The 12,440-nt window shown below is 44.5% G+C and overlaps 1 protein-coding gene across 9 annotated transcripts in view; it reads left to right on the forward strand.

Annotated features, from left to right (window-relative positions):
- The window catches only part of ptprt (protein tyrosine phosphatase receptor type T), a 287,907-nt gene that overhangs the window by 263,333 nt on the left and 12,134 nt on the right, over positions 1–12,440 (forward strand). For all 9 annotated transcript variants that reach the window (XM_065955243.1, XM_065955240.1, XM_065955244.1 and 6 more), the window contains 2 exons: positions 5,697–5,851; positions 8,681–8,816. In XM_065955243.1, coding sequence (XP_065811315.1) covers positions 5,697–5,851; positions 8,681–8,816 — 291 coding nt within the window. The remainder of the gene's footprint in view (positions 1–5,696; positions 5,852–8,680; positions 8,817–12,440) is intronic.

The following is a 12,440-nucleotide window of genomic DNA, read 5'->3' on the forward strand; positions in this document are numbered from 1 at the left end:
GCTGGGATTGGCTTCAGCCCCCTGTGACCCTGAACGGTAAAAGGCGGTGTAGAGAAAGGATGGATGGTTGGTTCAAGGCGAGCGAGCGTTCTCACATGTTTACATCTTGCTGGTTAATGGGAGGCTTGAATGTGTGATTGGGGCCCTCGTAATCAGGCGGGAGGGATTCGAGAGGAGAACAGACACGTGCAAGTCGAGTACTGTACCACACGACCTGCACAAAGACACTTCACAATTAGGCTCTGATCCAAAACCTTGATTTTACAAACTACTTTGCATCCTCTTCTCGCTCTCCTCTTTTTTTTGTTTTTCGCTGCCTTTCCCAAAACCTGGCTTATCCAAACATCCATTTTCCAACTTGTTTTCATTATTTGCATGACCACATAAAAATATTGGCCGTGCAATTTGCACGATACTGCTGCATTTAAATTGTGTTTGTTCACACTTTGTCCACTCTTATACCCTAAAAAAGGAGTGTACTGGCGTTCTTATAATACCCAAGTAATCATGATCTAATGAGAGCTCTTAATAGGTCAGTTGGTAGAGTCCGTCAACTCTCAACCGGAAGGTCAAGGGTTTGATCCCCAGCTCCTGCAGCCACATGTCCGATGTGTCCTTGGGCAAGACACTTAACCCCAAGTTGCTCCTGCTGCTTCATCTTCTGATGGTGTGAATGGACGTGTAGAAAAATACCAACATCATCAGCCAACGTGCTGATTAAAAGTGCCATTTTACTTCTTCATTAAAAAAACAGTTTTTCTCTCAATTGTAAAATCACTAAAGCATCTTGAATAAGTTAAATCGTCCTTTTACATCCTGCTTTCTGGTGTGTGTGATTTTCTTAGAACTTTCTTATTTCTCTCTCTCTCATCTATTTCCTCTTTTTTTCCACCCATGCCGTATTTCCTTCCTGCCTCACTCATGCAAAAGCAGCTTATGAAGACAAGTCTTCAAGTCCTCGCTGTCAGCTCATTTAGCAAGCCATTAATCCATACCACCTCTGTGTGTGTGTGTGTGTGTGTGTGTGTGTGTGTGTGTGTGTGTGTGTGTGTGTGTGTGTGTGTGTGTGTGTGTGTGTGTGTGTGTGTGTGTGTGTGTGTGTGTGTGTGCAGAGGTTCTAAAATTCGTAGAAAAGCTGATTTTAAAAAGCCTGTCATTTTGAAGTGCGCATACAAATACACACCACTCTCACAAACACACACATAATTCAAAATTATCCATCTTTAAAGTACAGGAGCTTCTCTGAGTGTGTGTGTGTGTGTGTGTGTGTGTGTGTGTGTGTGTGTGTGTGTGTGTGTGTGTGTGTGTGTGTGTGTGTGTGTGTGAGTGAGTGAGTGAGTGAGTGAGTGAGTGTGTGTGTGTGTGTGCTGTGCTGTGTGTGTGTGTGTGTGTGTGTGTGTGTGTGTGTGTGTGTGTGTGCTGTGTGTTTGTGTGTCTTAAGAACAAAGACAAAGCAAGACAGGCAGCAGGAGAGAGCGGGCGAGAGAGAGAGGGAGAGAGAGAGGGAGTGTGCACAGGTTCTGCATGGCAGTTAAACAGCTTTAATTGCAGTGAATAATGAGAACAGGATCTTAATGAAAAGGTTTATTAATGGCACATCGAAGGAGATTAAAGGAGCACTGAGGAAGAGAGGGTGACAGTGTGACGCTCGAAGAAAGAGAAAGTCTGTGTGTGTGTGGCAAAGTGAGGGAGAGAGGATGAAAAAGCAGGTCACAGAGAGACGTTCATGTACGAGTGTTGGAATCAAACACAGCTTTTTGGAGGTGAGCAAAGGATAAAGTAAAGGCCAAGTTTTTCTGATCAGCTGTGTGAAAAGTGTTCAAAGCAACATGTTGATTTCATCGAACAAGTCATGGAAGTCGGTATCCGTTTTAACATTAGCAGTTCAAGTACTGTAGGTGTAGATGTAGAGAAAACCCACTGTCTCTTTGTTTTGAGATGTACAATTACCCCCGTGCAGAGGCGAGGCCAGAGGGGTGGCCAGAGGTGATTTAGGCCTCCCTTGAAATCTTAATGGCCACCCCAGGTGCCACATGTAAATCCTTTTCAGGATTAAGATTTGCCGCTCTTGATCCTGAAATGTTAGTCATATGACAGCGAAACCCCTCACACAGTGAAACAGGTCCACAAGCAGATTTCCCAACTTTCTTTTTTTTGCTTTCTGATTGCACCCTCACAATCAGTAGGAATGCGGCTGAAAGCATCGTGGCAACAGAATGCATGCCTGTTTGATGTGTCCTCCCCTTCCTCACTGAAGATACAAACGCGAGAAACATTGGCAGGAAATATCTGCGGACCTCCTGCTGACCTAGTATTTGTTATGATTTAGCTGCTCGTTGGCTTGGTGATGCTGAGAGAGAGAGGGAGAGAGAGAGAGAGAGAGAGAAAGAGAGACTTCTCCAAAGTCTTAAAAATCATAAATGTGTCTCAGTAAGTATTTTTACCACATTGCAGTTAAAGTCTAATCGGACATTGAACACTCATTACCCTGGAGCTTGGCTAGTGTTAAAAAACGACCCTATAGAGAGGATCCTAGAGCGTCATTATAGTTGAAGCAGACAGCTGCTGACCATGCTCATGTCTTTGAAAAGACGGAGAGTGAGAGCGTGTTTTTGTAGAAACCAAACAATGAGCTGCGACGGGGCTTAGTACACCCAATGGAGCACATCCAAAGCAGCAGACGTCTAATCTGCTTTATGGCACTCAGATCTGGAGAAACCAAACAATTGCGAGCCGCAGTGGACGACAAACTACACAGGAAGTGAGTGAGCAGTGTACATGGACCTACAGGCCAACAAACACAGCAACAGACGACCGGTGCATGGTGTACCAAACAGAGAGGACAGATGGTTTGAGAAGTGTTCAAAAGTGTTCTGGAGAAACTCTCCCTGTAGTGGGTCAAAACACCATTCCTTCAACCGCGAGAACCCTTGATACCTCTACCTTTTCTGACTGTTCAGATGAGTATATGATTGACAACCTGCACGCTCTGTCTTCATTTTTCATCTCAGTGAACCCGCCCTAAAGGTGGGCGTCATCTCCCCATGGGAATAACCCTTCCCAGAATTCCCTGAGACATCTTCTATCAAAGCTGAAGACCAATTGTTTGGATTGGTTTTCTCCAGATGTTTCACAATTGGACGACTGATCTGAACCTTCACAGATAAAAGATTGAACATGACTTGAAGGCCAATGTACTTCCAGCCCTTTAGTTTGATATGATGTTTAGTAGCAGCCGCTCAAACCACAAATCGCACTGAGTTACAGAAAATGGAATTTACCAGTAATCAGTGGGTATTTCCAACCCAAAACAGACTGGGTCAGACATATTTAAAGGTCACATATTCTGCTAAATCCACTTCACCATGTTCCTCTAACTCTAACATGTGTCTCTAGTCTGTCTACAAACCCCCCAATGATGAAAAGTCCATCCTCTCCGTCTTCTGCCTGCTCCACTTTTCAGAAAATGTGTGCTCAAACAGGCCGTTTGGAGATTTTCCCTTCATGACATCACAAAGGGCAGTAACCCCTCCCCCAGGTGGGTGACACTCCCACAGCTAGGTGTTTGTTCTGCCCTCTGAGTCTGCCTTCTCACCGTAAACAATAGGACATGGAGCGAGAAAGCCCGAGTACACCCAAGCCCTTCTAGAGAGATCAAAAATGATGAAACGTTTGTTAAATACAAGGCCTAAAATAAACTCACGCAAGATGGCGTCTGCTTTGGCGTACCCTGAGCCACTGGTGAAAGGACTATTTGCTTTCTTGCCAACTCTGATTAACAGGAAACAGTCTGGTTCTACTTCTGCACAAAACTACTTCTCTTCTGTCAAAACACCTCAAATATTTTTTGCATCCTCACGAGCTATAAATGTAGACGCATGGAGGATTGTAATGTTGTTTTGGACTTTTTCTACCAACCTGTCATGGATTGATTACCCCGGCTGTGTTGGAGACCTCCTTCTATCGATCTAAAGAAGTAATTTCAACATCACAAAAGAGCAAATCAATGAGAGGTCCAGTCGTCAAATCACCCTGTGGTTTTCTGTCTCTGTCTGTTGGTCATTTTTTATCTCCTCTTTTACATCTTCTCCTTCCTCCTTTTTATCTTCGTCTCTACTGTGGACTCCTCCTCGCCTTCACCTCTTCTCGTCTATCCTCTCTTCATGGCGTTCTGCCCTTTTCTTACTCGCTGCCTTACTCGCTCGCTGTTTCTTTACATCACTTCCTCTTTCTTCCTCATGTCGGCCACACTTCACTGCGACCTTGTCTCTCCACCGGGGCCAGAATGGGATCCGCAGTCACAACAGTTTCCTCAAAGTGCTTTTCTTAGCGAGTAAACTGAACCATCTCCTGTTCATGTTGAAGTTTAGCACAGCATAATGGGATCGATTGGTATGCATAATTTAACTGACTGTAAGGTCGTAGGGAAAAAACACCAAACTGGCTATAGAAACAGAATCTCACACTTTATCTGACGTCTACAAGGTGGCATACGCTGTCAGAGTAATCTAGATTGACTGATGGCATCGTTCAATCTTTTCACAGTTGGTTGTGGAGGCTTAGTTTGAAGGCGTTGTTGGCTGACTGAATGAAATATTGCTGTCCTTTAAAAATCATAATTTCATCTAGATTTTTGATAAAGGTGCGACAGCGTTTTAGGGCCAAGGTAAGGAAAAATAATCAAAAAATTTGAGATAAAAAAAGACGTTTATTCATAATATTATATTTGTAAATCATTTAAATGAGGCTTTGGTTAAATTATCTGAAAAGCAGCCCATCCACCAGCAGGAAAATTATGAAAGGGGAAACCTCAAAGTGATTTCCACCGCCACAAAAGAGACAACCTCCTCCAAGTCTTTCTGCGGTAAAGCTCCAGTTTCTTGCAGTATCTTGTCAGGGTCATGATACTTATGACTATGTGATGCTAATGTGCCAAAAAATGAAGTATTTCCTTATTTGTGAAACCTTTACTTTAGCATTTTTTAGGCACAGGCTTGTCTCTGATTTCTCTTGTTTTTCGTTTCTTAGCAAACGTTAAAACGGTGTATACGTCCAATGGAAGAGTATGTGATTCCCAAAGTTTTGTCAAGGTGTTTGAGTCATAAGGAGAACACTGTTTTGAATCTTTCAGACGTCTTTAAGTGTTTGCAAAGTCATAAACTCATAAAAAAAGGGATGTGAAAGGACTGAACTGTCGGCGAGAATTAGGCAGCTTAACTGAACCGAGTCATTTCCTCGTACAAGTCCCTCCCAAAAGGGCCATCATGAGATTTGCAGAATCAATTAATCTTTTTTTTTTTGTGGAGCCAAAATGGCCATCAGTTTCCTCAAATCTCCCCTGTAAATTAGGCAAATGAGCCTCGATAAGTCTTCCTGTCTCTCCTTCCCAGAAGTGGCCCAAAGTGCCAACCTCGACATCCACAAGATTGATTTATTTTCCGTCTGAAGCCAAAGAGGCAGCGCTGCCCCCTCGGCTCCTGAAAATCCCCGCTGTAAATTAGGCTGCTGAACTGTGATATGTCTTCTTGTCAGTCTTTCCCCAAAAGAGCCGTGATGGGATTCCTGAGATCTGTTCATCCGTCATCATCCAGACACAAGATAGGGAGATGGCAGAGAGCCCGTTTTTTTTTTTTTTTGCAGTTGATTCAACTTTTGATGTAACGTCCCCCCCCCTCCTCACCGTTTGTGTTTTTCAGAAGGGTCACCACGAGATCAGAGAACTCCGTCAGTTTCATTTCACCAGCTGGCCCGACCACGGGGTTCCCTGTTACGCCACCGGGCTGCTTGGCTTCATACGGCAGGTCAAGTTCCTCAACCCGCCGGACGCCGGGCCGATAGTGGCACACTGCAGGTAAGGACACAAACAGTCAAAGAGGTATTTCACTGGAACTGAACTTTAACCACTGATGCTGTTGGTCCGAGGCTGCAAAGGGTTAGAAGTACAGGTCCAGGTTGTGCATGTAAGTGAGGGGGCGTGGCTTAAGAGGGAGCACAGAGGGGATGGGGTGCAGACGGAGCATTGAGGGAATGCTACTTTCTAAATCCTGTTAGTTTTAGAAAATGTCCAACCCTGCCTCTAACCTTCTAAAGCTGTGAACACACTGGGAGATAATCGGGCTCAGTTTGGGACCCGAGTTTCCTCTCCGTCGTAACTTAAACTTTTGCTTGGTTCTGAAGATTGTCTCGCCACATTTTCCCGTGGCGTGAGGTGCGTTAAGTTGACTAATCCATCTGTGTGACTAAATAAATATTCAGCTCTAAAATAGCCTATCCTCCTCGAATCTTTTTTGCCTTCCTCCTCTGTGTGTCTCCAGTCTAAGATAACGCTTTAGCACAGGTTGTCATTACCAACACACACACACACACACACACACACACACACACACACACACACACACACACACACACACACACACACACACACACACACACACACACACACTCACATCGAGCCCCTCTGGCCCATAAATTAGATCGATGGTATTAACCTTTAAAAAGTAGGCAACAAGAAAAAAAAGAAGAATTCACCTTCCACCCCACTTTCATCTCCCCCCCTCCCTCCCTCCCTCCCCCTCCGATATCATTGGACAGGTAAAGGGGGGAGAAAAAAAAAATGAAGTGACAGTTTTCCATGATCCCCATGGCGACAGTATATTTAACCTCCATGTTCTGTTCTTCATGGGATGTAACGGGTCAACTCCGGGGCCGAGCTGTCAGCAGACGCAGGCTTAAAAAGGTCAGCTCTGTGACAAGCTGTGGAAAAAAAATAATGTAGAGTAGATTTCTTAGATTGGAAAGAGCATTTAAAATTAACGTATTCCATTTGGTGGTCCACCTTAATACAACCCACAGCTATGAGGTGGTGTCATGGGGGGGGGGGGGGCGTTGGACCCCCAACCTGCCAGAGGCTGTTTGGGAAGAAGGCCTTCAAACAGCCGTATGCAGCACCTGTTCACAAATACTACAACTTTGCCAGAGAAAATCAAAATTCCACTATTCAACTAACTTATATCTACATACTATATATATATATACTGTGTATATATATATATATATATATATATATACACACACATACACAGCATATTATTAAATGCTGGATCCTCGTTTTGAACCAAGCTTAATCCACTTGGTGTTTCTCCTCACTGTGATTTTATTTTCTCTTATTTTCTGCTAACTCACTCACATTAACTCACCTGCTGCGCTGTCATTGGCTGGAGGTGCGGAGGAAGCCAGATCTGGTGCGCTCCCCGTGTAGCAGCCCCCCTCGCTCTGACATCTCTCCACTGATGCACGTCCACATGTCCTGTTTGTGCATGTGCAATATAAAAATGGTCATTATGTATTAAAGTTCGGTTAATAACCGGCTAAAAACTGAGTTTTAAACTGCAGTGGTTAAAAGAAGAAGGATGTGATGCCTTTAGAAAAGCGAAGGAGTCTACAGGAGAAGTTACAAAACACAATCCAAGAGCTCCTTCAGGACAGACAGGGACAGGGACGCACGGCGGGACAGAGACAGACAGGTAATTAGATTTTTCAAAAAAGGAGAGAAGGGGGAAGATATCAGCGGACGGACAACGAGGCGAGGCCGACGCGTAAACAGGCGGCTCCCGTTAAAGTGTGTGGACAGACAGGCGGGAAGTTATGGCAGTCACTTCCAATTTCCGGGGGGCACTCTGACGCTATTGGCCTGTGTCATGAGGCGTCCAAACACACACACACACACACACACACACACACACACACACACACACACACACACACACACACACACATACATGCACACGCACACACAGAGGCCCGGCAGTATTCTGGTCTCAACATTAATCACAGAGGTTGACAGGTAATCTGCCGAGGCGCTCCCTCCTTCTCTCTCTCTTTTCTGTCTTTCTTCCTTCTCTCACTCCCTCTGTTTCTCTCTCTCTCTCTCCCCCCCCCCCCTCCTCTCTCACTCTCTCTCTCTCCCCCTTTCCCTGTAAACTGTCAGGGGGGATTGCAAAGTGAAAGATGGCGTCCCCCCCTCCCTCTCACCATCACTCCATGCCTCATCCTCTCAGCTCCCCTTATACATCCCTCCATCCTTGCCTCCTCTCCCGCCTTGATCTCTCCCCTGTGACGACCACTTCTATCACTCCCAATCACTAACCCCCCCCTCGCTCATAAAATCCACCCGTCCATCTGTTCTTCTTCTGTCCCTCCACTCGTCTTTTCCCTTCAGGCATTACTGCTCCGGATGTGTCGCTTTAACACCTGACATGTGGTATTACAGTCTCTCCATGTTTGTGTGTGTGTGTGTGTGTGTGTGTGTGTGTGTGTGTGTGTGTGTGTGTGTGTGTGTGTGTGTGTGTGACAGAGAGAGAGAGAGAGAGAGAGAGAGAGAGAGAGAGGGAGAGAGAGAGGGAGAGGGAGAGGGAGGAGGGAGAGAGGGAGTGAGAGAGAGAGAGAAAGAGGGAGAGAGGGAGTGAGAGAGAGAGGGAGAGCGAGGGAGGGAGAGAGAGGGTGTGAGAGGGTGAGAGAGGGAGAGAGAGGGAACAGAGAAACTCATACATCTCAATGACTCGTCTATCCTCTCTGATGTCAGTTTTTCCTAAACTGTAAATGGCTAAGCACGCTTATGACTTGATTCTTCATTTGTGATTTAATCGATAAATATTCCATGTTTTCGTTCCTTCTCCCACAGCGCCGGTGCGGGGAGGACGGGCTGTTTCATCGCAGTGGACATCATGTTGGACATGGCCGAGAACGAAGGCGTGGTGGACATTTTTAACTGCATCCGAGAGCTGAGGTCACAGCGAGTCAACATGGTGCAGACGGAGGTTAGTGTGCAGGAGTTTAAAAACAAACACAAAAGAGACACACACACACTCCGGTGTTTCCCCTAGGATGGCGTCGGGGCAGCAGAGGTAAAGTGGAACAATGTTTAAAGGCTTAATATGCGATTTTTCACCCTTAAATGTAATAGAAATCAAGTATATCCTCTGAAAATAACTCTGTGAGTCCTGACTGTCTACAATGGGTGTAACACCCGAGTCCCACTGTCTGTGATGTTTTCCGAGTTTTCTGAGTCCTATCCTCAGTTTGTTTACATCGCCAGGACGGCCGGCCGGCTGGCTCCTCTCCTCACGTATAAAAGTTGTTTAATTGAGGGACTAGAGAAAATAAGAATAACATACTGTACTCACTGCTTAACTGCGTTTCTAGATCACGCTCATTTCAGGTAAATGTACATGCAGTGTGAAGATACGAGCATAATAAAGAAAGAGCTAACACAACAATGCAACGCGAGTTGTTTTGGTTTCATGCTGGTGCTCATCTGCTGGATCAAAAAATCGCATATAAAGCCTTTAAGTTGGGTGCAATTAAAAAAAAAAAAAAAAAAAAATATATATATATATATATATATATAAAATAAAAAAATAAAAAATGTTTTTCTTTTTTTTTAAGATTTATTTATGGGCTTTTTGGGCCCTTTTATTGTAGAGATAGGGCAGTGGATAGAGTCGGAAATCAGTAAGAGAGAGAGAGGGGAATGACATGCTGGTAAGGAGCCACAGGTGGGATTCGAACCTGGGCCGCATGCTTGGAGGACCACAGCCTTCATACATCCCCCATTCCTGGCCACTAACCACTGCGCCACCAGCGCCCCAAAAAAATGGGTTTCTTTAAAATAATTTTTAACATTTATAGGACAAAATAGCCAATCAACAACCTCCCTGTACAGTAAAATGACATTACCAAATCAGTTGCCTCTGGCACATTAAGAAAACTCAAAGAATTAATTTCTACCACTGCACATCCTTTAGGCTAACTACCCAGCCAACAGGTCCTCATGCAGTCCATAGTGGTCTCTCCTTGGTGAGGTGGGCTTAAACTGATTATGGGCTTCGAGAGTATTTTACCTGGGGGGTGTTTGGACCCACATTGCCAACATTGATTTAAATAGGCAAGTTCTGGAAATGGGCTCAGCATTTAGCAGGAAACATGGGTACTGGATGGATTTAGAGTGCGCACCAAAATGGGCCCATTATGGAGCTCATTAAGGCCCATTAATCAACCCATCTGGACTAACCCATGTTGGACCTCCATGGAGACTGAGGAGGGTATCTCATTTTGGCCCCACATGGAGGTGCCTGCCAGGTAGAATCTGGAAGTATTACTGGTTTACATCAGGCCTTGCAAAAGTAATCAAAAAAGTTTAATATCCATCAAAACATGGTTTATTTGTTAAACAGTTCTTTCTTTGCCCCATGAGAAGTTGGGCTCTCACTTCCTTTGTCATAATGTGTCCTAATTTTGTGCAATCAATCATTTCTAAAGACTCTGCGCCGTCACATGTTGGCTGTTTCATTTCAGAACAGAAGTATTCATTTCGTCTCTAAGCTACCTTAAGCCCAACCTAATCCATCCCGCCTCCGCTTTCCATTTGTTCCCCTGATAGATAAAAAAAAAAAAACTCACATATCCCGAAAAGTCAACTTCATGATGATGGGGAGTAAAGAAAAAAAAAACAGCCTCATTTCCAGACTGACGGCTCCGACTCAGAGACTTCTGGATGTGTTTTAGAAGTGCCAGGTTCAGGAAAGTTAGCCAGGCTGCAGCTCTGAGGGATTTCATTCAACAGCAGCGGTATGAGAGCTAATGCTGTGTTTATCTGTGTGTGTGTGTGTGTGTGTGTGTGTGTGTGTGTGTGTGTTTGCACTCAAAGCTAAGTTAAATGCATCCTGCCCTTCCTTTTGAACATGTGTGGGAGCAATTTGTGTCAGTGTTGAAGCTGCTTGACGCCATTATCACCCTGCTTCACACGACACAAAGTAATTCCTCTTTAAAAGGCACAGATGAGGCATGTGTGTGTGTGTGTGTGTGTGTGTGTGTGTGTGTGTGTGTGTGAATGAATAAGTGCTCTCTTTGTGGCTTTAGGTGTGTGCTTACATGTTCTTTTGCATGTGTGTGTGTGTCATTCGAGTAGCTAATGGCCAAGCGAGGACGTTTTTAGCGATGCTTTTGAAACTCTCCTCTCCGCTCCAAGGGTAACAATTATCATTCAACAGGGAGAGACGGGCCGAGAGATAACATGGGGGGGGGGGGGAATGGAAACAGTTAGAGACGGTATCTAAACATATTGTGAGCGAGAACATGGAGAAGACATGGGTTGAAAAAAAATGAATAACTGTAGTTAAAGGAGGAGGCTGAGGGGTAAATTAACATGCACAGCGGCCGCTGGATTTACGCTGGCTGAAGCTTTTACCGGCGAGCTCGTTGGAGCACAAAGAGCACACTTGATCCAGAGCACAGAAACATCGCACAGCAAAGCACCCTCCCCCCTTTTAATTCACTTCCAGGCTGCAGAGAGGGAACGAGCACACAAGTCATGATTCACACGCACAGAGTGAACAAAAACGATGCTACAGCTTAGCCAAACCAGGTCCTGAGTCCATGCTGTCAATGCTAACAGAAACACAAGGTCAGAGGTCACATGCAGGTGCACCAGGTAACTATTGCCCCCTTTTAAAAATAGGGAAGCGTGCACTTTGAGGACGACAAATTGTATAAATGTTGAGCTTCCAAATTATTTTTAAATTGCCAGAAAGTGCTAACTCCACTGGTTGTAATTACACCAATCAAGAGGGGAAAGCGACCCTACTTTCGTTTGATTCATCCCTACTCTAAACCTCTGATGAGCTCATGGTATGATTTGTACGGAGGCCTGGAGGAGTCAGACGAAATGCATATACAAAATGCTTTGCAGACGAGAGAAACACAACCCCATTGACAGAAAGACAAACCAAACAGAAATGCAAACGCCAAAACACAAATAACCACAACAGACGATGAAATGAGTTAACTATTACTCAGGTTTCTGACGGACTTTTGCGACAGACGCATGTTGAGGAAATAGTGAGAATAAGTGAACGCTCTTTGCTCATTTGAGATGATCAAATAGTGAGATTTATCTTATTAATAAAATATATTTTTAGAGAACTGATGAGCAACATCTTACTTACTTTCATAATTTCTTCCATGTGTCGTTACTTAATTACTTTAAATTGTCATCTGAGCTGTGCGGGAGTGTTTTAAAGTGAAATGAACCATTTAAAGGCGCAGCGCAGTCGTTATTTCCATCACTGTGGCTGCAGGATGACGCTGCAAAACGGAAGCTGAAAGGGACAGAATAGCATGCGATAAAAGCAAATAAAAAAAAATGAATGCATTTAATTTAATTTCAATGAACACCACTTGTTTGAACTTTCAACTTTGGACTTGTGGCTCCTGAATTTGTCTAGCGGCGTTTGTGTTCGTGTTTGAATGCATATTCAACCTGTGGTCCAAATATGGTCATTTCTGGTTTCTTCTAACATGATAGTGATCAGCGAAAGGCCAAACCAGGTTCTCCAAACCAATGTGTGAAATCACCATGGCAACGTCCACTTCTTTTACACAAA

This window comes from Labrus bergylta, chromosome 5, assembly GCF_963930695.1.
Source record: "Labrus bergylta chromosome 5, fLabBer1.1, whole genome shotgun sequence".
Taxonomy (NCBI): Eukaryota; Metazoa; Chordata; class Actinopteri; order Labriformes; family Labridae; genus Labrus; species Labrus bergylta.